This window comes from Oryzias latipes, chromosome 18 (genome assembly GCF_002234675.1).
Source record: "Oryzias latipes chromosome 18, ASM223467v1".
NCBI lineage: Eukaryota > Metazoa > Chordata > Actinopteri > Beloniformes > Adrianichthyidae > Oryzias > Oryzias latipes.
The window spans coordinates 3295186-3321520 of record NC_019876.2 but is presented as its reverse complement, the minus strand read 5'-3'; the positions used below and the strand labels follow the sequence as shown (position 1 = coordinate 3321520).

At 41.9% G+C, this 26335-nt stretch overlaps 1 protein-coding gene across 2 annotated transcripts; it reads right to left on the bottom strand.

Moving 5' to 3' along the window:
* Window positions 1-4922: 4922 nt before the first annotated feature.
* On the bottom strand, window positions 4923-25010 carry LOC101172932 (NLR family CARD domain-containing protein 3-like). 2 transcript variants are annotated; one of them, XM_023966074.1, is made up of 10 exons: window positions 24867-25007; window positions 18516-18591; window positions 17392-17470; window positions 16509-16613; window positions 11135-11325; window positions 7817-9593; window positions 6768-6941; window positions 6350-6523; window positions 6226-6272; window positions 4923-6114 (listed from the first exon to the last, which is right to left on the bottom strand). In XM_023966074.1, exons 3-10 carry the CDS (start codon window positions 17463-17465, stop codon window positions 5594-5596), a joined length of 3063 nt encoding a protein of 1020 aa, XP_023821842.1. In that variant the 5' UTR covers window positions 17466-17470; window positions 18516-18591; window positions 24867-25007; the 3' UTR covers window positions 4923-5593. The 2 variants fall into 2 exon arrangements, with proteins under 2 accessions (XP_023821842.1, XP_023821843.1); XM_023966075.1 differs by having other exon boundaries at window positions 5999-6114; window positions 6393-6523; window positions 24867-25010.
* Between the last annotated feature and the right edge of the window lie 1325 nt (window positions 25011-26335).

Genomic DNA, 26335 nt, shown 5'->3' with positions numbered 1-26335 from the left:
ACGCAGGGCCCCACCCGAGAAGGGCACCCACAGCCCCAGACGAGCACCCCATCACCACCCAGGAGTTCCGGGCATCCCCCCGCCCCGACCCCAGGTACGAGTCAGGAGCCCCCAAGGGAGACCCGCTCCGCGCTCCAGGCAGCCACCCACCCGGCCCACGGTTGGTCCAGGAAGGAGCAAGGCAGGGGCCAGCCACCCCCACCCCGGAGGGGAGCACCCCGGGGAAAAAGGGGGGCCCACAAGGGGTGTTGTAAACATGGCCCGACCAGGCTCGGCCACTGTTGGAAGCTTGGCGGGGCCCAGCGCCCAGGGGCAAGGACCCGAACCCACCCCCAGGGACACGGACACCCCCGGCTCAGGTGTAATGTGAACCCCCCCCCCCGAGCGGAGAGAGCACCGCCGGGCCCAGGAGACCGGCACCCAGGGGACACGGCAGCTGCCGCCAAGGGACCCGTACCCCCCACCAGAGAAGGGTAGGGGACAGATGGTCCTGGGTCCCAACCTTCCTTGCAAAATGTGTGTGTGCTTGTATGTGTGTTTGTGGGGGTGTGTGTGTGCATGTGTGTGTGTTATGTGTTGGAGTGTATATTTTGAGGGGGAAGGGGTGTGTGTACTAAGGGGGGTGCAGTTAAAATTGGCGGGTAGGGCACTGAGGGGACATCTCCTGATTACTCACAGTGATGTCCCCTCACCCTCCCCACCAAGGGGCCCTAAATGTCTAAGGTGCGGTTAAAATTGGCAGGTAAGGTGCTAGGAGGACATCCGCTGCTTGCTGGCAGTGATGTTCAAGCACCCCCCCCCCCCACCAAGGGCCCTACATGTCTAAGGTGCAAATAAAACTGAAAGAGGGGGGGCCAGCTCCATACGGCAACCATGGGAGGGGTACCACTGCCAAGTAGCTCCCCCCCAAGGCGCATCACAGGCTAAACCCCCCACCCCTTCACCCTAATATGAGGTTGTATGAGGAAGGGGGTAGGTTGGGGACAGCTGGTAGACTGTCCCACCGGTGGTCATACAGCTGTCCCCCAACCCCCCCCCCCAGCACAGGGGCCAGGCCACCCCAGCCCAGGGACCCCATCCCCCGAGGAGCCGCCCCCCCCGGAGCAAGCCCAGCCCCCCCCCCCCCCCCCCCCCCAAGCGACGGGACTGAGGCAGCCAACCGGCCGGGGCAACCGCAGATGGCCTCAGCAGAGACCCCGACCCGTCAACCCCCAAGGCCCCGTACCAATAGTGCCCCCCCCCCCAGAACGCCCCCCCACAGGACAGGGCCGACAAGCCCCCACCCCACCCCACCCCAGACCCCGCAGCCGAAGCGGATGACCCCCAGAGCGACCGGGGGCCCCAAGAGGGTTGTCCCGTCCCGTCCCAGAGCCAGGGAAGGGCCAATCCCAGCCCCAGGTGTAGATGGTCAGCCCGCCCAGCGATCTTTGTACATTTTAGGATATTCCAGGATTTTCGACTCCATTTCAATAGAACGGGAATCCCTGAAAACCTTTACTTCTTTCAACCATTATAACTTTAACATACTTTTACCTAGAGACACCATTCAGACGTTGAAATGCTCACAAGGCTTAGGATTACAACATAAGTTTTGAAATCATTATGGGATGGCAACACAGGCTACACTTTGGAGGCCATTTTGTGCCAAAATCTGAGGCGTTTTTTGTGTTTTTCTACAATATTAAAATACTGAACTTTTTTTCCTTGTGATTTCATGAAATTTCACACACATGCCGCTAGCATAATTCTACAACCACCTCTGGAGTTTCGTCGACCTTTGACCTCAGAAAGAGGCCACCATCTTGAATTATTTTTTTTTTTTAAAAAGCACCTTTAGTACCAGATACAAACGAAACCTCTCGTAACGTCTTGGCCATCAACAGCAAGCTTAAAAATGTTGGAATTAGAAGTTGTACATTTTGAACGGCGTGTGCGAGGCGAGCTAGCGCAGGTAGCGTACTTTTACAACTGTTACGTTTTTCAATGGAATACTGTGAAAATTGAATTCACGCATCCATGGCTAAACATATTGAAATACACTGGGTATGGACACAGAAGGAATGTGGGCGTGGTTAGCAAACAACTTCTGTTGCTAAGGACATCCAAATGCTTACTTTTACATGTTCCATTTGTATGTTATCCCCAGACGACCAAAACATAAAATGGTTGCTATGGAGATAATATCAATAGAAAAGCTGCCATTTTGAAAAAAGTGGATTTTCTAATCTATCAATTTAAAAAAGTATTAAGAGAAAATAGATAAATTGATAAATAGATAAATAATAAAAGAATTAGAAATTAATTTGAGATTAAAATACTATCATTCATATAAGAAGGCAATTAAAACATTTAAAACCATTAAAAGAATCTTCAAATCAATCCTGAAATGCACGGGGAGCCAATTTATATATATAAATTTTAAAATCGGTGTAATGTGTTCCCGCTCTCTGGTCTTCGTCAGAACTCGTGCCGCTGAGTTCTGCAATAGTTGTAGATTTGAGATAGACTTTTTTGGTAAACCAGAGAGCAGGGCATTACAATAATCTAAACGACTGAAAATAAAAGCATCAGCACCTCTGTGCTGGCAAGGGAGAGGAATGGGCGGACTCTGGCAATGTTCTTTACCCTTGTGCTATCCTAGGCACTTTAACATTGCGAGTTGGGTCATCCAGACCCACTAGACAGTGCTCTGAACCTTTTTTCTTCAATGATTTGTGATCTTCACTGGTGTCCATGGATTACATGAAATCTTTCCATCTTTATCCACCTTTGTCATGGTGGGGAGAACACGTCAATGAAGGGGGGGGGGGGGGGTCATCTAAGATAGCACAACGGTTAAGATGGTAGAATCCTGTTTTCACAACGTTTATTTTGTGAGGAATAAAACTCTGCTCAGAGTCAAAAAAGTACGCCCAGGTTTCTCACACATTGAGATGGTTCAAAATAGTCATTCTACAACACCTATATAGTTAGTTCATTAGTTAGATAGTCAGTTGTTACTGTTACATAGCCAAAGACATGGTGCCCATATATACAATGGAGAAGACAGTGTTTCTTCATTGAATTAAAATTTTAGACCCTAGATTTGAGCTCTATTGTTAATCCTTTAGAAAATTGTGCTACTCTCAAGTTGAATGTTTGTCTCCTTCTAGTCTAGACTACAAAGTGTGACTGAAAACACAGCTGGGACTTTGATTCCAAGAGTGTGTTCATTTATTTATTAGTCATCCCAGAAAGAATTTACTTCCCCATACACTTTCCCTTACTTCACTTCCTGTCTTTCTACCTTATCACTCCAATAAAACTGTTGTGTGTCTCTTTAAACAAAGACAGAAATAATATAGCTGAAAAAGACCCAGAAAGTTTCACCAACATTAGAAGTTGTAGCTGTAGCTGTTGGTAAAATAGCTAAACATTAGGAAAGTCTCAAGGAGAGCCGTAAGCTAACTAGTTCTGTGTCAAAGAAAGAAGTTCCGGTACCATTACCATTCGGCCTGCAATAACCGTTCGGGTCCTTCGAGTAGTGCTGACGTCACATATTGTGATTGGCTATACGTTGGTCCGATAACGTGTCAGAGATTGGTCTGGACTAATTAAACTACTACCATAGAAGAAGATTTTATGCGGTCCGTTGTGAACAAACAGAGGTCCGACATAGAGTGAGATTATCTTCTAAACGTGCTTTTATTATTAGTATGACTATGCTAATAGTATGACTATGCCGTCCGTAGAAGGGTTCTACGGACGGCACACCATAACAAAGCACCCTCGCCTGCCTGCGAACGCGAAGCTACAAGACTCCAGCTGCTCTTCTCAGAGACACGGTTCACTCGTGTAGAGCAGCAGGTTCATTCTAACAGCCACAGATCTTTTTAGAAAGTGGGTCGTGGCAAAATCTCTCTATAAACAATACAAAGAACAATGTCAGACACAACTTATGAGGTAAAAGAACTTTAGGTTACAAAAGTAAACGTGAAATTAAAGATGTAGAGCCTGAGCAGGGGGGTATTCCAGATAGCAGGTTATGCTAGCTCCCACGGTAAGTTTGAGGCTAAGGAAGTTGATAACCTCAGTTTTCGGTTCCAGAAATGGAGGTATGTTTCAGGGTATGTCACGTTGCCATAGCAACTCATGCTCTGAACATAACGTGGTCTGGAGCAGGTTTAGTTGAAGGTTACTTTGTTTTCAGAGGTGTGAAGCAGCATGGCATGTCCATTTGAAGATGATTTAGTGGATGAAGACGCTCAGATAATACTTCTTCCACCGTGAGAGGGTGATAAGACCACATGTGGATGTTAAAAGAGAAACTTTTAAGATAAACTGTCAAGCTATTTGTGTCTTCCAGTGTCTTTGAAACTTTGTTTGTTTCACCTGTATTATTTCTGTCTTTGTACAGAGACACATTACAGTTTTATTGGCGACTTCCGGTTCCGGGTTAATGAACAAACACGTATTGCCTGCCGGCTGCTCTCTCAAAAGACTTTCAAGCGACTTAAAAGTTGTTTCATTGATCGTCAAGAGACTTTAAAGCTGATTATCTCTAAGAAAGACAGCCGACCATGACCCTGAAGAAAAACCAAGCTGCAAGTAACAGTGATGACATTAAAGCTGCACTTGACGAAATCCTTGCTAAGGTGTCTCCTCTCACGGAGCTAGTTGAAGAGTTCCGAAGACTCCGAAAAAAAACATCACACTTTCCTTCTGTGCACAATGTCGAGCATTTTATTAAAACCCCACCCAGTGTCAGAATTCCCACCTTAACCCCTACATAGTGCACTATATAGTGTGTTTGCCATTTTATAGTGCTGTCTGAATCTACAATTCCAACATCAAGCGCCCTAGAAATTTCCCAGAAGTCTTTGTGAAAAACCAGTGTGCATTGATGCTCACTAGGTCGGCGAATATAGACCACAATGCATTGTGTCTGAACAATATGTGCCCAAAAAATTTATTTAAATGTATTCTTTAAATAAATCATCAACGTTTTTACCTTCAGAAGACAGTGGACTCATAAATAATCATTTCAAACCCTCATATTAATTGGATTTTACCTTTGCAAAATCGATCATATCTGCCGCTAAACAAATTTAAAAAAGTAGTGAGCAGGGTGTCCAAATTGCTTTTAAAATTCGTGGCACTACATAATGCCACACTATGTAGTGTAGTTTTTTAGTGGTTAGGGGTTAGAGTGGGAATTTGGACAAAGCCTGAGAAACATTTAGCAGCTGCTGCTTTATCACACAGAAGTAAACATACCATGACAAATAGACTAACATATTTCCTGTTCTCAGTATTTACACAATTTACAAAAATATGACACTATTTGCATCATGCTTAATTTCAAAACAACAAATCAGCAACAGAAGATGAATCCCAGTAACATGACGCATCCTTCATTTTCAAAATCAAAAGTGCTAAGCTAAAGGGCTTCAGATATCAATAAATTAATTGAGCCATACAGCTTAGCAAAAAGCATAAAACAATTAGTGGCCCAAATGTACTTCCAAAGCAGTTAGCGCTCTCTGTTTAGAATACACTGAGGAGCGTTGGGGAAAAAAACCCTCAGCTGCAGAAAGTTGTCCCAAAGCCATTTTTACCCGCAAATTTTGAACCAGGAGGCCGGAAGTTTAAGCCCAACAGCAGCACAGAGAGGCTCACTGGGGGACATTTGGTAGGTATGGAGATGAATGAGATTGTCAGAGGAAACTCTGTAGAAAGACAGAGAGCCAGCTGTCTGATCTACATAGATCCCAACATGACTGGTCTGTCTAGCAGGCAGATCTACTCTGTTGTTGTCATGTAAAGTATAGAAACCATCGTCTGCACTGACCAAACAATACGATGTTTTATTGGTCCCCATCCTGACTTCAGTTTCCCGTCTCACACTGGCGTCCCTCCTTATCACCCCAATGCTAAAAGACCCAACAGCCTCCACCTCCCAGTAACAGCGCCCCGTCAGCTCCTGCCCACACAACACTTGTTGGTAATCAGGTCCTCCGTTATGACGAGGAGATGACCTTTTGTCATTCCTGTCCCAGGTCACTCGTCTGTTTTCTTCAGAGAGGTGCACAGTCTTGGGTGTCGTCTTGGGGTCCAAGGTCAGTTTGCAGGCATCTGGAGAGACAAACTCATTTAGGTTGACTCATCAGTAGATATCAGTTAGGTCCCTCAGTCGTCCTGATGATGCTGATCTGTGGTTCCATACATTTCTCTGGAAAAACTTACATTTTTTAAAGCCAGGTTTCATCCTGTGAGTTCCACCATGGTCAAGACTGCAGAAAGAGTACAAACATTTTAGGTCTTGAAATGTATTTGATGCTTTTATTTAGTTGTCTTGTTGTTAAATTACTTTAATTTGCTTAGCTTGAAGTCTGGATCATCTTTTAGCTCACACAGCTGCTTTGTTCCAAACTCTCCTGGATGGTTGTAGCTCAGGTCCAGCTCCGTCAGATGGGACGGGTTCAACTTCAGAGCCGCAACCAGATACTGACAGCCCGTCTCAGTGACGAGACAACCGGACAACCTAAGTAAAAAAAAACAGTCTCAATGTCTAACTGGATGTCACGGCATTGTAAAGTAATTTCACAGTTTGAAAAATGATGACTCCAGCCATCCTAAGACAACAGATCCAGAATCAAATTTCATATTGAGATCTCACAAAATTTTGTAAGAAAACCTCTCTGCTGCAGAAATTCTGCTTTTATAATTGGATCCATTGTAGCAGTGTGCCTTTACTCATCTGTTTCAGCGTTACTTTGGGTCAGTACCTCAGTATCTCCAATCTGCAGTTGGGATTCTCCAGTCCGTCACACAACAGCTTCACTCCCGAATCTGTCAGATCGTTGTTGCTCAGGTCCAGATCTCTCACAGCTGAGCTGGAGAACTTTAGATCAAATGTCAGATGCTCAATCCATTCCATGGTCACTTTGCATTCAGCAAGCCTAGAAGCATCAGGAGATTTGCTCAGTAATCAATTGTTTACCTGTTTGTCTACAAACCACGATGCTCTAATTGTGGCTCTGAAGTGCAAATCCCAACAACAAATCACTGAACCCAAAAATATATTAAAGATCCTAATGACAGTTAAAAAGACCAAAACAAATGATTATAAAAAAAACAAGATAACATTTTAGAAATCAGCACATGGAAATTAAGAAAATTAGACATTTTGGGGGGAAAAAGTTATCTCCACAAATCAAAATGAGATGTTAAGATGTGAAACACAAAAAAGCCCCAAAAACTATGGGATATCACTGATTGGATGATGATGTTTGATTTTTGACATTTTCGTTTTTTTTAAATGCCTTCAAATGTCGACATACTTATTAAAGTTTTAGCATTAGTAAGGAGGATGGCCTGTATCACTTCATACCAAATAATTTTTGAATGAAATGTTGGACGAATGCGATCAACGCACAACTTTGAGAAACTAAAAGGGAGAGGGGGATACTGGTGAGACCAGTTAGAAACAATGGACAAACAATTCCTTTCACAGCAACGACTAAAAAGGCAACAAGAAAACGTAAAACTGCAGACATACAAAGTTGTTGTGCCTCATCTGCTGTGTGATGACTGAACGATTGATGACCACAAGCATAAACCTCCAGATGGGATTACCTCCAATGAAAGTAAAGGTACACTAGAAGCAGAAAAGCTGATGGGCAGGTTGACAGACCTGAGCATTGAGAACATTTGTGATAGCTTGAAACCCAGAACACACTCGATAATTTTAATAGACAAACAGGAGAGACAAACACAGCTCAATGGTAAAGTGTCAGAGGCATGACAAGGTCTAGTATCAGAGATATGAACTTACACAGCCTTCTTGCTGCTCCTCACAGCTGGTATCAGCCTCCTTCTGCCTTCCTGTGACGTTTTGTAACTCTTCAGATTCAGTTCATCTAATTCATCCTTGGAGACCAGCAACATGAAGGCCAGAGCAGAGCAGTGAAGAGGAGTCAGTTCTGTTTCTGAACGATCTGACCGTCTCAGATACTCCTGAATCTCATCTTTGACTTTGTGGTCTCTCATCTCCACCATGGTCTGGAAAATGTTGATACAACTGTCTGGAGACAGGGTCTTCCTTCGAATGGATTTGAGGTACGTCAAGATTTTCTTGTCTGTATCTTCCTTTGGATCCAGTGGGGTCAGCAAACCGTTGAGGACTCTCTTGTTGGATTCCACCATCAGGCCGAGGAGGAATCTCAGGAAAAAGTCCAGGTGACCTTTCTTCTTCTCCAACACTTTGTCTACTGTCTTTTTAAGGAGGTCAAGTAAAGAATTTTCTTCTTTCAGATCAAGAAAACTGAAAAGATCTCCAGTGACGTTTGTAGCAAGACATTCATAGATGTAAAGAGCTGCAAAGAACTCCTGGATGGTGAGATGGACAAAGAAGAAGACCTTTTTCTGGAAGAAGACTTCTTGTTTTCGGAGAACTGTGTTACAAAATCCAGAGTAGACAGATGCTTCTTCTACGTCAATCCCACATTCTTTCAAGTCGTCCTCGTAGAAGATGAGTTTGTTCTCCTGCAGCTGAACAAATGCAAGTTTTCCAAGTTTCAGTAGGAAATCTCTGTGACTTTTCAGAAGTTTCTCTTTGCTTGTCTCACTCTTCTTCTCATAATTTCTGCTTTGGCGTTTTGTCTGGACAAACAGGAAGTGGGCCATCATCTCAGTCAGAGTTTTGGGGGTTTCTGTATCTCCACCTCCTCTAAAAACCTCTTTAAACAAGATGACAGAAATCCAGCAGAAGATGGGGATCTGGCACATCATGTCCAGAGTTTGTGAGGACTGAATGTGTGAGATGACTCTTTCAGCAAGACTCAAGTCTGGACTCAGTCTCTTCCTGAAGTATTCGGCTTTCTGTGCATCGTTGAACCCTCTTATCTCTGTAACCATGTTCATGTACTTTGCTGGGATTTGATTGGCTGCTGCAGGACGAGAAGTTATCCAGACGTTTGCGTTTGGAAGAATGTTACCCTTGATGAGGTTTACAAGCAGATTCTCCACAGATGTTCTTTCACTGATGGATGTTATTGTGTTGGACTTGTGGAAATCCAGATGGAGTCTACTTTCATCAAAGCCATCAAGGATCACCAGGATCCTGGTTTTGTCAAAACCCACCAAGTGTTGGAGGTTTGGCAGCGACGGGTGAAACTCACTCAAGAATTCCAGAAAGCTCTTCCTGCCTCTGAACAAGTTCAACATACGAAATGCAAAACTGAAAACAAAATCAAAATCTTGGTTTTCCCGTTCTTCAGCCCAATCTAGAATGAACTTGTGGACAGCAAAAGACTTTCCAATGCCTGAGACTCCCTTCATCAGGACGGTCCTGTTGGGTTTCTGATCAGGAAAGAGTTTGAAGATGTCCTTCAGATCAACACTACAACCAGACCTGGATCGTTTTCTGCGTTTGCTTTTCAGGGGTCTGTACTCATGCTCAATATATGGTTCCTCACTTTCTCCACTGATGATGTGGAGCTCTGTAAAGATGCTCATCAAGTAACTGGGATGGTCACCATTGCCCTCAGATGTCTCGGTAAACTCATTTTTCATTGCTTCTTTTAGGATCTTCTTTGATTCCAAGATGTTTCCTGTAATCAAAGTTATATATTTTCTGTCTTTGATTGTTCCTAGGTTCTGTAGACTCACATGTAAAAATAGTTAAGAGAAATCTTTAATGACATTGACATCTGCCATTTTATTTGCTTTTACCTTGTTACATACATTCACAAGCCACTTTATTAGGAACACCTGTCCAAGTGCTCGTTAACAGAAGTTTGTATTTAGCCAATCACATGGCAGCATCTAAATGTATTTAGGCATTTCAACATGGTTAAGGCAATCTGCTGCAAATCAAACCAAGCATCAGATTGGGAAAGAAGGGTGATTGCAGTGAATTTGCCAGTGGTTTTGGGTGCTGGACGCTGGTCTGAGTATTTCAGAAACTGCTGATCTATTGGGGTTTTCACCTACAACCATCTCTAGGGTTTACCAGTGAGTGGCAGTTCTGTGGGCTGAAATGCCTTGTTGATGTTGAAGGAGAATGGTCGGACTAGTTCCTGCTGATAGAAAGGACCAGGAACTTGAATAACCACTGGTTACAACCGAGGTCTGAAGAAGAACTTCTCTGAACACATAACACCTCCAACCCATTTACCAACCTTGGACAATAGAAAATTGGAAAATGTTGTCTGGTCTAATGAGTCTTCATTTCTGCTGTGATATTCAGATTGTAGGGTCAGAATTTGGCGTCAACAACATTAAAGCATAGATCCATCCTGCCTCGTATCAACGGCTCAGGCTGGTGGTGGTTGTGTAATGGTGTGGAGGATATTTTCTTACCAGACTTTGGGCCCCTTTAGTTAAGCGGCTGAATAGCTTAGTTGGTTATGTGCAGGAGTGGAAAATGAGAAATCAGAGCGCAATTCCCCGGGGGGCCCAATGAGCAATCCAGTGTGGGTCCTTCGGCAACACCCTTCACACTACTGCCTAAAAATGTAGCCACAAGGGTCCCAAGCCTGGGAAAAATACAGGATTCTCCAGGAAGGCTATCTCTGCCAAACCAAATATGTGAATCAGAGAAAAAGCTGATTCTGTGGCAACCGCTTGACTTTGGGTCCGTCAGAACCAAGTGATCATGGTTCCACTGTTCCACAGCCTACCTTAGTGTTGCTGACCGTATCCATCTCTTTCTGACCACAGTGTACCCATCTTCTGATGACTACTTACAGAAGGATAAAGCCCCATGTCATAAAGCTGGAATCTTCTCAGACTGGTTTCTTGAACATGACAATGAGTTGACTGGACTAAAACAGCCTCCACAGTCTCAGAACTCAACCCAGTAGAGAATCTTTGGGATGTGGTGGAACAGAAGATCGGCATCATGGATGTTTAGCTGACAAATCTGCAGCAACTGTGTGATTCTGTCATTTCAACATGGACCAAACTCTGTGGAATGTTTCCAGAACCTTCTTGAATCAATACCACCAAGGATTCAGGCAGTTCGGAACCCGGCAGTTCAACCCGGTACTAGTAAACTGTACCTCATAAAGTGGCCGGTGAGTGTATTTTTCTTTTTCAACAACAGAAATGTTTTCAGTAACAGCAGTAAAAAACAGTTAAATGACCTTACCTGCATCTTCCTCTGTGGCCTTCAATAATTTATCTGCACACTCTGGACAGAGACTTTCTCCTGGAGAGTCTGAGTGCTCCAAACCTGAACTCAGACATTGTTTGCATAACTGATGTCCGCATAGAAACTGAACAGAGTCCTTTAGGCCCTGAGCACAAATGGAACAGCTGAGCAGCTTCTTACTTTCTTGGCTGCAGAAAGAACAAAATATCAATGTTATTTGTGTTTTTGTTTCTAACTAAATTAGTCAGTAAGAAGCTGGTCCACAAAATAAATGAAAAAGTCGATCGTCATTGAGATATCAGTCTGTACAATACAAGTACCGTGATCCCTTGCTATAACGCGGTTTACTTTTCACGGTTTCGCTACTTCACGGATTTGCATCGTGCATTGTGTTCTGCATTCTGATTGGCTAAAAAAGTCACTCCGCTTCTTCTCTACCTGTGCGTCAATAACGTTGCAGTTTAATATGTACACGTACGTAAATCAGCTTGCCAAATTTACATTATCTACGTGCAAATTCTCTTGCAATTTCGAGTTTCTCTAAAACCCATAGAAAAAAAGAGCGACAACAACTGCCGATCACTATGTTCTTCTCTGAACAAACACAGCTGCACCGCGGGCTTCAAAAGAAGAAAACACTGCAGAGCGGAGTCAGGATGCAGCAGCTCAGTCTGAAGAGCAGTGAAATACACCTGAGTCACTGTTTGTCCAACTGTACTTTGTATTTTTTTTAATCATCATTTAAAATTTTCTCCCATTTAATCCAATTACTCGGGTCGCAGTGGGCGGGGCTAATCTCCGCGATTTGAAGCCTTCTGTTCACATTGATGATTCAAATTATTCTTTGACAGTACAGTACAGAAGTTATTTGTTGAAAAAAACACTTCTAAGGTACTTTCATTGGTGAAATAAATGCTTTAGCCTGTAAAATGGTTTGTTCTTTCTTTTCAATGTAAAATAGAGTATTTAAATGTATAATAATTGTAAAAAAAAATATAGAGGTTTCTACTTCACGGATTTTGCCTATCACGGGTTCTTTTTGGAACGTAACCCCCACGAAAAACAAGGGTTTACTGTATTGTCATAAACTGCAACAAAGGATTCACTTAAATGTTTACACACATGCATAAACAGACAAACCATTATGTTGTCAAAAAGCCCAAGCCAAAAAAAGTAAAAAATAAAAATGAAAAAATAGCCCAAGCACTCACTACCTTCATTTTTCTTAATTATTTGCAGTGAAAAATAAATGATGTATTAGTTGTTTTAGGTTTAGCTATTTTTTCATATCTGACAAGTCATATTGTCATCACATTATTGATCACAACTATCACACACGGCAAGTTTTTGTCATATTGTAGTAAGTAGTCATTCTCTGTCCCAAAGAGAACCTTCACATCTTCATCTCTGCTCTGCCTCTTGTTTGACCACAGTCTTTTGTGACTCTTTGTCACTCATCACACCTGGAACCTTCCTCCACCCATTTCTATCTGCTTGCACACATCTCTTTACATCTGGACTGCTCACCCAAAGTCCTTAAAGTCCTCCGCCCTCTTCCCCTCTGCTCCCTGTTACCTCGCAGTCCCACTTCAGTTCCTCTCATTTACATACGAATACTTGATGACTTTTTTATTTCTTTCCTTTCCAGAGCAGACCTCCACCTTTTTAGATATTCCTCCACCTGCTCCCTCTTCTCACTACAGATCACAGTGTCATCAGCAAACATCACTGTCCACAGAGACTGCTGTCTTAACTTGTTCTTTGATACTTTATGCTCCACAACATCCACCTCTTCTCCTGTGGTCTCTAATACTGTTCATATTTATCAGATCTTCAAGGTTCTTCCATATTTGAATTCCACTTGCTGAACTTTTCAACACATTTCCACCCCTATCTTTGATCCACCTTCTGCTCCGCCTCTCCTCTTTCAACGAATCAAACGGATCTCCATAACCCCTCCTTTTTGACACAACCATCTGCATTCACCGTGGTCAAACGTCATCGGGTGTACTCCAATCAAAAAACCCTGGATGACTAGAGAGGTCCAGGTCCTGCTGAAACATCGTGATGTTGCCTTCAAATCCGGTGACAAAGCGCAATACACTGCAGCCAGGGCGAGCCTTAAAGGAGGCATCAGGGAGGCCAAGGCAGTTTACAAGAGGAAGATTGAGGACCACTTCAGAGACAACAACACACGACAGGTGTGGCAGGGGGTCCAGCACCTTACCAACCACAAGCCCTGTAACACCATGACGGCTGTGGGCGATGCTGTGCTCGCAGAGGAGTTAAACCACTTCTTTGCACGCTTCGAGGTGGGTAGACCTGGGACAGCTGAACCCCATACTTCAGACTGCAGCAGCTTCACTCTCACAGTGCAGGAGCATGAAGTGAGGTGTATGCTGAGGGCAGTGAACACCAGGAAGGCCGCAGGACCAGATGGTGTGACTGGGAAGGTCCTCAGGGAGTGCACATATCAGCTGGCTGGGGTCTTCACCAAAATTTTCAACTCATCACTAGCCGCGGTTACATGGGCAGAATATCTTGATCAGATCAATGGTCGGGTTAAAATTCACCCGTGCACATGGGATCAGAAAACCTTTTTCCGATTAGAAAAAACGTTCCCATGGCTCACACTTTCGGTTGGAATGAATGATGTGGGCATGCGCAGTAGTGTAAAATCACCCGGATGAGGAAATAGGTCCCGTTGTAAACAAACCGCTGCTACAGACAGACAGCATGTGCTGCAGCTCCGTAATACGAGACGATCTTCCAAACATGCTTTTATTAATGTTATGAATATTATGAAGCGCCTGTTCGCTCATCGTTATATTTAATCCGTGTGGTCAGTGCTTTTTTGTGGAAGAATTAAGGTGGAAGAAGGGTTAGGGCAGGCTAACATGGGCTAACATCATTAGCCTTGATGGACACAAAATCCAGTATCGTGCGAGAAACGCAGCAATCTGCATCTTGGCTGCGCATAAATGTGTGGGAATAACATCAGCCTTTATTTTGTCGGGACACAACTGGAAACACAAATCCACGTAGTTTGAACAGTTTCTTAGGACTGAGCGACATTTATTTGTGCTCTGAAAAGTTCACACAGACCGCCCCAAAGCCACTCTGAGCTAGCGGCCTGAGCTCTGTTCGAACACGGTTCCTCCTGAGTCCTGCAGCCGCTAACCCAGAGCGGCGGGACGGCTTGCAGTCTGGATTCTCCCACACATAACAAAACGCACACGTAACTAAGCATCCTCCCCCCCTCAGACACGAAGTTATTAATCCAGCTCCTCTGCTCACTCGGGTGCCAGTGGACCGAGTGATTACGGGGACCACGAAGCGCTCCTGCCCCGCATCTCCCTCGTGAGGGGTGAAAGAGGGGGGAGAGCCAGCGGGGCGAGAGCGGAGCGGCGCTTTACGCGGGGCGTCCGCAGAGCAGCTGGTCGGTCCCGTATGCGCTCCAAAGCTGTCTCTCAGCCAAACACCGTCTATGCATGACGTTAAAGCAGAGCAGTAGTGACACACGATCGGAATGACCGTTTACATGAACAACGATCGGTATAACCCACCTATCTCCATCGGAAAGTAATTCTGATCCAAACGAGTCTGACCGGGGCAGAGTATTCCGAATGGCGCGTTTACATGACACATTTTCTTTCCGATCAGGCGTTCATTCCGATTACTTTTGCCCATGTAAACGCGGCTAATGTCTCAGTCCTACATTCCACCATGCCTGAAGTCAGCCACAATTGTCCCGCTGCCAAAAAAGTCCTCCATCAGCAGCTTCAATGACTACCGACCAGTAGCTCTGACACCTGTCATAATGAAGTGTTTTGAGAAGCTGGTCCGACGTCACATCATGTCCTACCTCCCACCCACACTCGACCCACTACAGTTTGCATACAGAGCTAACAGATCGACAGAGGACGCCGTCGTCACAGCGCTCCACACCAACATTTCCCACCTGGAAACACAAGGGGGTTATGCTAGGCTGCTGTTTGTCGACTTTAGCTCTGCATTTAATACAATACTGCCGGACAGACTGTCAGCTAAATTGTTGGATATTAGATTTCCTCCCACCACTTGCTGTTGGATCAGAGACTTTCTCTCTGACAGAGTACAGAGAGTCAGAGTGGGTCCTCATCTCTCCACAGCCCTGAATTTAAACACCGGCTCCCCACAAGGCTGTATGCTGGGTCCTCTGCTGTACACACTGTACACGTATGACTGTGTCAGCACACACCCACACAATGCAGTCAGTAGGTTTGCCGATGACACAACGGTGCTGGGGCTTATTTCTGGTGATGATGAGACGGCATACAGGGATGAGATCCAGAGGCTGGTGGGGTGGGGTGCAGACAACAATTTGATCCTTAACACCTCAAAAACAAGAGACGTGATCGTGGACTTCAGGAGGAAGAAGTCAGATCTGCAGCTCGTTGTCATTAATGGGGAGGGTGTGAAGAGAGAGCCCAGCTTCAAGTACCTCAGTGTGCACATTGATGAAGACCTCCAATGGAGCTCAAACACTGCTGAGGTAGTGAAAAAAGCACAGCAGCGTCTTCATTTCCTGAGGATCCTCAGGAGGGTCAACCTGAAGAGGGAGCTGCTGGTTGCCTTCTATCGTTGCTCCTTTGAGAGTGTACTGACATACTGCATCTCTGTGTGGTTTTCAAGCTGCATGTTAACAGTGCTGCACTACAGAGGGTCATAAACATTGCCCAAATGATCATCGGCCAACCTCTTCCCTCACTGAAAGACATCTACAGCACTCGCTGTCTTGGGAGGGCACGCAACTTCATGAAAGACTGCACACACCCAGGACACCGGGTCTTTAAATGGTTGCCCTCTGAAAAAAGACTAAGGGTGCTGAGGTCACGGACAAACAGACTCAGAGACAGTTTTTACAACAGAGCAATAATCCTCATGAACACACATATGGCTCAGTCTCTCTAGGAGAAGGAGGAGTGTAGATTCGGTATATACACCTGGTGTGCATTTGCATATTTGTAAATATATTTGTGTACATATATACATACGTATATATATATATATATATATATATATATATATATATATATATATATATATATATATATATATATATATATATATATATATATATATATATATATATATATATATATATATATATAATTTACCAGAACATGAAAGCACTGGATAGTGCCTTCTAGTGGTTGCATGTCTGTGAAATGTCAGGAATCTTTTAACTTTTTAGTAAGATTTAAAAAAAAAACTTGAAATCAGAAATGTACAATTGCAGAAGAAACACTAAAGCTCAAGAAAAAAGACACATTGCTCAAACATAAAAATTGACACATCACATCTCTGTTTTTATCACATTTACACTTACCTTTCTATTCCATCATCACTAAAGTGTGGTGGTCTATTCTTGGACCTGTCGCTCTTAAGAGACACACAGCTGTTATCCACAGATTGAACATCACTCCCACCAATTCTAAGAAAACAGATTCATCCATAAATTATTGTTACATAAAGAACAATTCAAATTCAGACACAAATGTTCTGCCAAGAAAAAGGTTGTTTAAGTCCCCCTATGACATTTTTATTCATAAAACGTTCCCGGTGGTGTTTTGATCATGATTATGAAGTTTTTAATTAAAATCCAGCAACCTAAATGTCTTAAAAAGCCTTATGTCCTGTTTATCTGAAGCCTCTACTTTCAAAATCTCCTCTACATGGGCGTGGCCATTGGTGCTGAGCTGAGTGGCCCCGCCCTCGATCTTCACTTATGCAAGACACATTTTGCATAACCGTGACACAAGGCAGGGCAACAACTGACATATTTTTGGTTCCAAATCAACACTTTTTGAACAGAATGACAAAACGGCCTCAAAGTTCATGAATTCAAACAGAGCGTCTTTGGGACAGTTTGACAGCGATTTAAAAGGAGAGATACTTAGAAATGAAAAACTCAAATGATTTCTGACTATATTTGTTCTCTCTCTTAAGATAAAATCCACACGAACATGTCAAAAACTCAAGAAATATGATTTTATCAGAGGCCGACTTTAAAGCAAGTGAAATGGAAACATTCACATTTTAAAAACTCCACTTGAGAAACTCAAAGAGCAGCATTTTGCTTCATTTTCCAGCATTTCAAACTAAAAACATCCAACACTGATATGAGAGACGCTTTGATGTTCCAGAAGCTTCTGCAGCTTCAGAGCTGCTTCCTGATGGCTGCAGGTCACCTCTGTTCAGGTAGATCTCACCTGTTGGAGGCTTCAGAGCCGTCATGCTGCGGGTTTATCCTCAAAGATCTTCTCCTCTTTTTCCCATCAGACATTTCTGCTACAAACAGGAAGAATGAGATACAGATGTGTTTGTTGAAAACAAACACATTGTTTAACGGGTCTATATGATGCTTTTCAGACTAAACTAGATCCAGACATATGATCATATTTGACCTTTGGCACACTAAAGAATGATTTTTTTAAGAAATAATTTGATATTTAGTAAGACGACTCCATGGGATTGTTTGTTGTGAGGAATTACTATTATAAAACACTTTAAAGTTCAAAAAAGTTGATTTTGTGAATATACGTCACTTAAATTTAAAAATACACCAACCTCAGACTCTCAATTCCGCTGTGGCTGAACTTCCACATTTTATGTCTTTATTCTGTTTCCTGAATCAAGATCCAAACTGTTTTCCTTTTTTCTTGCCACACCTTCATGTCCAACACCAGAAGCTAAAAAGTCTGTTCTTACCTTTTATGCTAAATATTTCACAGAGCAAAAACAAATCTGTGAATGTTTTGAAAGAGTCCATAGGAGCCTGGACCTGCAGCTCGTTTTTTATAAAAAGGATGTTTGTTTTAATGATGTGTAGAAAAGCAGAACAGAATCTATGAAAGTCTGTTCACGTTAAGAAAAGTGATGTTTGGCTTCATTCCAGGCAGCAGATCAAATTTCTAGAAAGCTTTATTGTCTGAACATGAAGTTCTTTGTCTGCTGGATTCTCTGCAGACGCAGGAAGACAAACATGTTTCAACAGGAAATGTTCTAAAAAAGATGGAATTTCTACCATTTTTCCCTCATTTCTAGTAGAAAATGAGTTTTTATTAACTTGCTTTTTTCAAACAAAAAATAAAAATCAGAATAGAAAAGTCCAACATCCAGTCATAAATCATAAATTCAGTCGTATATCAAAGCTGGTAAGGTATAAAATGTCAAACACTAAAAGCTTTATGATGTTTCATTGTCTGAAATGAAACAAGCTCAGACACACGTGGAGATGAAGATCTTTCTAGTTTGATTTTAGACATAAAGGTGATTTCACTGAAGTTAATAAAAACAAGGAAATTATATAAATTTATACAAAAAATAATCTTACTGTAAGTGATCTGCCGCCGTCTTGTTTCTTATAGTGCCACAAATGTCAGACTTCTTGAAATCCACGGACACGTGTGCTGTGGAGTAGAGGGGGAGGAGCTTCTGTGAAGCAGTTACTGTAAATGGGAAAGTCCCCGTATGCAACATGAGGGGGGGCCGGGGGATCAATCATGTTGAGGCTCGTTGTTCATCACAGTAAAGGTTGTCATCGGTCTCCACTGTGGTGAAGTTGGTTCTATTTTGGATAATCGACAGACAGTCAGCGTGGATCCCGTCAGCGTCTCTTAGGGAGCGTCAATAAATGAATGAAATGGCGGTGATTTAGACACAATGCAGTGCAGAAAGAAATGGATTCCAATGAAACATTTCCTCTCAACATGGCCACAGTTCATATTCGAACCTCTGGAATTTTAATATTAAAAAAACTCATAAATTGTTCATCTATAATTGCAAATCAAAGTGGTGTGTCTGATGCTGGGATGTCAGTGCCTCAATTCTGGACACAGTTGGACTCGTTGGATCACGTGGTTTAGGAGCTATTGAGACAAAAAACAGAATTCAAATGTGAACCTCTGACATTTTAATATAAAAATTCATTTGATTTATTCACCATCTATAGTTCAAAATGAATTGGTGTGTATGGTGTTGATATGACGCACCATAATTTAGCATTTATTTGGAACCATGAGGTCACATGATTTGGAAGCTACTGGAAAAAAAATATCAGAATATTAACTTCAAACCCTTTTTCTTATAAAAACAGCAAAATAAATAAGATTGTTGAAACACAACTTGAGGAAATGTTTCATTGTAGTTCATTTCTTTTTGCGAAGCATTTAGTCTTGGGTTTGATCTAAAATCACCTCCATTTCATGCACTTGTTAATTTATTGACGGTCCCTAAGAGACACCTCTGGGGATCAGCTGACTGTTTGTCAAACATCCAAAATAGAACTAACCTCACCACCGCGGTGTCTCTGCTTCATGAAGCTGATCTAGTTTCTGCAGTCAGTAATGATCTGCTCTGTTCAGGAGAAGATTCAGGTCCAGGTTGGTTCCGGATCCGGTTCCAGATGGAATTGTTTTCTTTCAGACTCTAAACTCTCTTTTCACATCATCAGTGAAAGTGAAGTGGTTCTTTCTCCAGTGTCACTCATTTTTGTCTATTTTTGTGTTGATGTTGTCTCTTCTAGTTTGTTTTTTTTGCACCTGCCGCTCACACGCTGCAGCCTCCGTCCCTCTATGTCTGTTTGTGTGCAGGGCTAGACTTATTTTATCTGTTTTTAATCCATTAATGACTAAATGTCCCTAACTAAGTTCACTGAATCTCTGAATGGATATATTTCTGTCTCGTCTTTTGTCTCTTCTTTTGTTTGCTTGGAACAAACCAACTCTGTTATTCCACATTTTCAGTACTACCAGTTTACACAACATGTTGTCATCATACAACATACATGTTTATTCATAATTCTTTATCTTGTTAACTGTTTGATTAACTGACTAACTGTAAAATGTCAAACTTCTGCATCCAGTAGATGTTCTAAAGAGCAAAGAAAGCTTCAAGAAGCATCACATTGGACTGAATGAAAGGCTTCAATGTTTCATGAAGCTTCATCCATCACTAAGTTCAGTTCAATGAGCTGCCGTTTGCATTTCTGTCAGGGTTGCCAGATAGTCAAAAGTCATCTAGAAACAGCAAAAACCCACCCTTAAATGTCAATCATTGATTAATTAGCAGTAATTATTTGTCCTTTATTTATCACTTCCTGTTTTCATGTAAAGTTGAACTTTGAGACATTTGCCTTGTATTTCATTTTAACCACCATCTCTACAGTCGATCAGAGGAAAAGATGAAATAACAAACTCCTATCAAACTTTATTGACAACAGAAAAAAAGATAGTAAGTAAGTAAACCTTAAAAAAACAAAAGAAGAAGAATCTCTACCACTAATGCAGCCTTAAAAATAATGTAATATGATGGAATTCACAACATTCTACCGCTTGTACCATTAGTTTGGTGGGGAAGCTGCTGATAGTTCAGTTATTGAAGTGCAGAGGCCTGTTGCACAAAAGTAGAATTAAGACATCCGGGATAAATGACTGAGCTGAGCTCAATGAAGCCAAAACATGTGCGTCCAGGCTTAATTGGCTGCACAAAGACCAAGCCAGGATGAGCAGACACAGATTCATTGAGCCAGGTGAAACCAATCCTGGATAGGTGCGCGCTCACGGCTCATTTTATGAAAATGCAACTTGTCATTTCAACCAGAAAATTTTATGTTTGTAAATCTTACGTGAATGAATCATGTCGATCGTACATAAAAATAATCCATTTAAAAGTTACTAATTTCAATCATGTTGATCCAACATGATACCATTAAATTAGATACATTAGTAATCGCAAGGAATTGTGGGATTCCATTTTCTTTGTCTATCTGGGCAGATTGGTATGAGGTTCCGTTTGTGCCAAAAATCTGTTTTTTTGTCCACTGTCTACGTCTTTGGTCCATTATCCATGTCTACTGACCAAGTTCATTGAACATTGGTTCATGCGTTATGTGTAAAACTTTGCATTTGTCTTTGTTATACGCCCTGTCGTCTCCTTACCAACCGTTGCTACTGTCGTTAGCTACGACATTTGCTACTGTCGTTAGCTACGACGTTTCCCCGTCTCTTGTCGTTAGATCAAAGATCTTGTCGTTTTTCAAATTTTGCCAAAGTCGTCAGAAAAATCCTTTGTACGGCCGGTAAATTGTTTCCTGTACTACCACAGAATGAAAAAAGAAATGTTTATTAAAGCCGGCGCTAGGGTTAACCATGACAAATACTTTTTTAAAATGAACTTTATTGATATTCCCTCAAACGCGCATTGCCAGAAAGAGGGGGGGGTCGCAGGCGTACAATGCTTTCACATTCCCGAAGCGACTCTCTTGCCAATTTTTTAAAGTTGTTTAGAGTCTAGCTTAAATTAAATCTGGAGATGAAACTACTATTTAAGTCTTTTAAAAAATAGCTGATCTTTATCAAACATTCTGTCACAAATCGGGTGGATAAACGAGGAGCAGACGGCCCAAAATCTTTGCCTGGATTTTGATCTTTTCTTTTCAATCAATGTATTTATTTGACCATGAGGTGGCGCTCTCTGGACCACTATAAGGCTCTTTTGGGCGCCTCTGCTCCTCGTTTATCCATCAGATTTGTAACAACATGTTGAATAAAAGATCAGTTACTTTTCAAAAGACTTTTAAATAATAGTTTCATCACAAGATTGAATTGAAGCCATACTCTAAATAACTTAAAACTAAATAACTTTAAACGGGAACGCGAAACCGTTGTACGCATGCACCCCCCCCCCTTCTGGCAGTGCGCGTTTGCAGGATTATCAATAAAGTTTTTCTTTTTTAAACGCGTTTCGTTCCGTGATAATACAGGAAACAATTTACCGACCGTACAAAGGACCTCTCTGACAACTTTTGCAAAATTTGAACTACAACAAGATCTAAGGACACGACATGGTGAGACGACGTAGCAAACGACACTAGCAACGGTTGCTAAGGATTTTCCTGACGACACATGAAACGACGTAGCAAACGACACTAGCAACGGTTGCTAAGGATTTTCCTGACGACACATGAAACGACGTAGCAAACGACACTAGCAACGGTTGCTAAGGATTTTCCTGACGACACATGAAACGACGTAGCAAACGACACTAGCAACGGTTGCTAAGGATTTTCCTGACGACACATGAAACGACGTAGCAAACGACGTAGCAAACGACACTAGCAACGGTTGCTAAGGATTTTCCTGACGACACATGAAACGACGTAGCAAACGACACTAGCAACGGTTGCTAAGGATTTTCCTGACGCCGTAGTTAGAACTGGTGTGACAGCCGTTCGACGAGAGAGGGCTGGCTTGACACCAGTTAGTTAGACGACATGGGATAAGGACAATGACAAAGACAAATGCAAAGTTCAGGCATGGAGCAAGCATATACATCACAAAGTAAATACAAAGTAATAATCAAAGAATCATGGGCATGCAGAAGATATTGCTTAGTAGTACATAGACATGAACCAATGTAAAATGAACTTGTTCAATAGACATAGACAATGAGCCCAAAGCAAAGACAGTGGACGCAAAAACACAATCAGTAGACATAGACAATGGACCAAAGACATAACAGCGGACGCAAAAACACATTTTTGATATTTTGGCACAAACGGAACCTCATACTCATTGGAGTTTAAGTGTGAGTTCTTGTCCATGTGTTTTATTGTCTAGCTCTTTTACTCTGTTTTAACTAGTGATTTAAACTGTTATGTTTATTTTTTTCTGCACCATGAGTTAGAGTGTGGGAGAGGATGATGACCAAACCCCTTGTGAGGTAAAATGTTAATGTTACAATACTTAAGACATAATTCGCATTATTTGAGCTCCTGTCTTGTGATGTGGGACTTTGCTGCGTAATTCATGTCTTTGATGTGAAAATTAATAGACCTTTTGGCTGTAATTTGGAAAACATTATCAATGACAGATGTATAAATACAATTATAGCAAAAAAATAAGTTATATCAACATAAATTGTGTTAGGTAGTCATTCAAATTTAAGTTGAATAAACTTAATTTAATGAGGTGTGACCAATTGAAGTGATTCAATTAAGTTGGATCAACTTTTTTCTTTTTAGAGTGAGCAACAATATTAATTTAAAGTTGGGTCCAACTGCAGTATTTAGATTGAATCAACTTAAATGTATTAGTTTGAACCTAAATACATTAAGTAGGACCAATATGATTCGCTATCTAATCATGTGGAAATCATTTCCATAATTTTTTCATGTTCATTCAAAGTGAACGTTTTTTGAGTTTACCTGCTTTGTTTTGTCCTTATTCAAGAAAGGAACATAATGTTACACATTGTGTTTTTATATTCATATGGAATGTGTATTTGTTTATACTACAGAGTACTAGGGCCCCACTGAGGAAAAAGGATAAAGTCATAAATTTATGAGGCTGGTTCTTTCTGCAGAAAAGCAACATATTCTTTTTACAGTTCTGATAGTTATGACAATGTGATACTTCATATTCTGGCACATCAGCATGTCTTCGTTTATGAAACCATACTGAAGGACAATTTCACGACTGGTTACAATATTGTAGCGACTAACGTTTTTGGGACTCTGTTAAGGCCCGTACACACCGGGACGAATATTCGCCAGGCGTTATTCGCCAGCGTTTTTCGCCACGTTTTTTGTGTTCACACCCAGGCGATTTTCGCTGACGATGAGTGGAGTGAACATGCAATTTCATTCCCTGACATTAGATGGCGCTTAATGTAAAACAGAAATACTCCTGTACACAAGGTGGCGCTGCGCAACTTTACGCTTCTTAAAGTCGCTTTTCACTCAGAAGAAGAGAGCAAGTATTTACACGCTTGTCAGAATCAAACAAAGAAAACATGAATATTTCAAGCACCAGTAGCTCCAACTGGTGCTTGGTTCGGGGATGTTTTAGAATGTCCGTCATTATTGCTTCGCGGCTGTGTAGACGCTACTTGGGGTCTATCTTCTTCGCTGGTATGTGTGCTCAGCAAGGCAGTTTTGTGTTTGAGCGCCCCCAAGTTGTGTTTTACTGTAACTTCAGAAGCTCCAGACACGTGAGCAAAAGCGCCATTCTCATTGGTCGAGTAGATTTCGACGCGACGCGTCGAAAAAAAAAAACGAACCCGAGGCGTTTTTTTTTTCTGACGCTTTGTCGCGTGGCGTTTTTTCGCGTCGGTGTGCACACTCTCATTGGGGCCCTTTGTTTAGTCACGAGGCGTTAAACGTCGGAATTCGTCCCGGTGTGAACGGGCCTTTAATGTGTTCTGGGTTACATCGTTGCTCCAGTGTGATTGGATGAGCGGGAGAATGGGCGGAGGAGCAGACAATAAAGGAGGGGTCGTGGGTGCACGAGGGGGTTGGGGAGGATGGATGCTTTGATGGAAAGTTCTGATTATCGTTGTGCTGTATTTGGCGTGGTTACGGCCGACAGTAACTGTTCCTAAGTCATTAAAAAGCCTCACGGTTAGAAACGGTCGCCTCCGCTTCATTATTGCGTCAGTGGGACGCTACAATATTATGACTTGTCTTTTTTCCCTCTGTGGCCCTAATATTCTATCATTTTATATATAGCCTTATAGTCTATGGAAAACGACTATAACGACGAAACGACAACCTTCAGTCGTCGTTTCGTCGTTAATAGAACTGCGCAACAAAACAAAATACACAAAAACAACGTTTGCCGCCATTAGAATAACGGTCGACCTTCATCATCACAACAACCACCAACATCATCTTCCTCTCACTCACAGTCCGCGTTTCTTTCCTCTTCGATTCCTGAGGTCCAAATCCTGACAAACACTGTCACTGCAGCTGCAGAACTTTCGGTTATGCGGTTGTTGTTGTTGTCCCGGTCACGTGACCAGATGGAACTCCCCCTCGTTGTTATGCCCTCTACAGGCCACCGTAGGAAGAGGTTTTATAATATAAACTGTCAAAGAAATTCCACACAAAAAAAGAAGTGTATAAAAAAGAATTACATTTAAAAAAAAAGTTGTGAGTGATTTCATATAAGATCCCTAAATCTCGTAAATGTACAAATTTGTTGGCACTTTTATTCTGTATGCAGTGAAGGGTTCCTAATATGATTTAAAATAATTCAAAATATAGGGTTTCTACAATGGAGTATTTAGCCACCATGAAAATAAAATATGAGAATAAAGTCGTAACTTTATTAGAAAAGTTTTTTTAAAGAAAATTTCCAATTGCAATGGTTCATTGTAATATTGTTTAACCTGTCAGCCAATCATGAAAGGACAACATTCATTCATTCATTCACTCATCTTAGATTCTGTTTTGGCCCTTTCTGGGTCACAGGGTTGCTGGAGCCTATCCCAGGCACTTGCAGGTGAAGGCAGGGGACATCCTGAAGAGGTCACCAGTCTGTCACAGGGACACAATCACACATATGGACAATTTAGATTATCCAACAACCTATGAAGCGTGTTGTTGGACGGTGGGAGTCCCTGCAGAAAACCCATGCATGCACAGGGAGAACATGCTAACTCCACACATAAAGGTCCCCATTGGTGTTCTGGTTCAGGTCCAGGACTTGAAGGACGTGGGACGTGCAGCCCAATAAACAACTGGTTCATTAGAACTTTTATTACAAATTTAAAATGACCATATTTTATTTTTTATTTGACATGAACACAGACTGATGTCAGGTTTTTTTAATAATAGTTTGAATTAAAAAATATATTAATAAGTCAAAAATATTTTTCCTGTTGCCAATTTTTCTAATTAACTTCATAAAAATGCATAAAAAACATTATATCAGAGCTAAAAAAAACAGCAAATGATGGACGGTAAAAAAGAAAACATCAATGTTCAGTTTTGAAGATTAAAAGTGAATGGAGTCGCTTTTTTTCTTTACCAAAGAAATGTCCATGTTACTGCATGAAGACGGAAAGTCTGTGTTGTTGGTTTTTACACATTTGCACTAAGATACGAATGCTTGAACCCTTTAGCGGAAAGAAGAAACGATCAGAGCTTCACTTCAGATCAGCCAAATCAGCTTATTTCCGTTTTCACTCTTTGGTGAGTTTCTGAGGGTTTGCAGATTTCTGCTGTGATATCCTCTAACGTCTACAGACACGCAAACATGAAAAAAACAAACATTAGTAAAACTTGCTGTTCCTCTGATGACCACTAGATGGTGGTAAAGGAAAAATTTGAAGTGCTTTGATTTAGTTAGACTTCAAAATATCTTAACCTAA

Bases quoted from the DNA above. Each gene is read 5' to 3' on its own strand.
- LOC101172932 (XM_023966074.1), bottom strand. From the start codon at position 17,465: ATGTCTGATGGGAAAAAGAGGAGAAGATCTTTGAGGATAAACCCGCAG. The intron at 9,594-11,134 runs GTAAGGTCATTT...CTTTGATTACAG, and splicing joins GGCCACAGAGGAAGATGCAG to GAAACATCTTGGAATCAAAG. The intron at 6,524-6,767 runs GTACTGACCCAA...TTTTTTACTTAG, and splicing joins TGCAGATTGGAGATACTGAG to GTTGTCCGGTTGTCTCGTCA.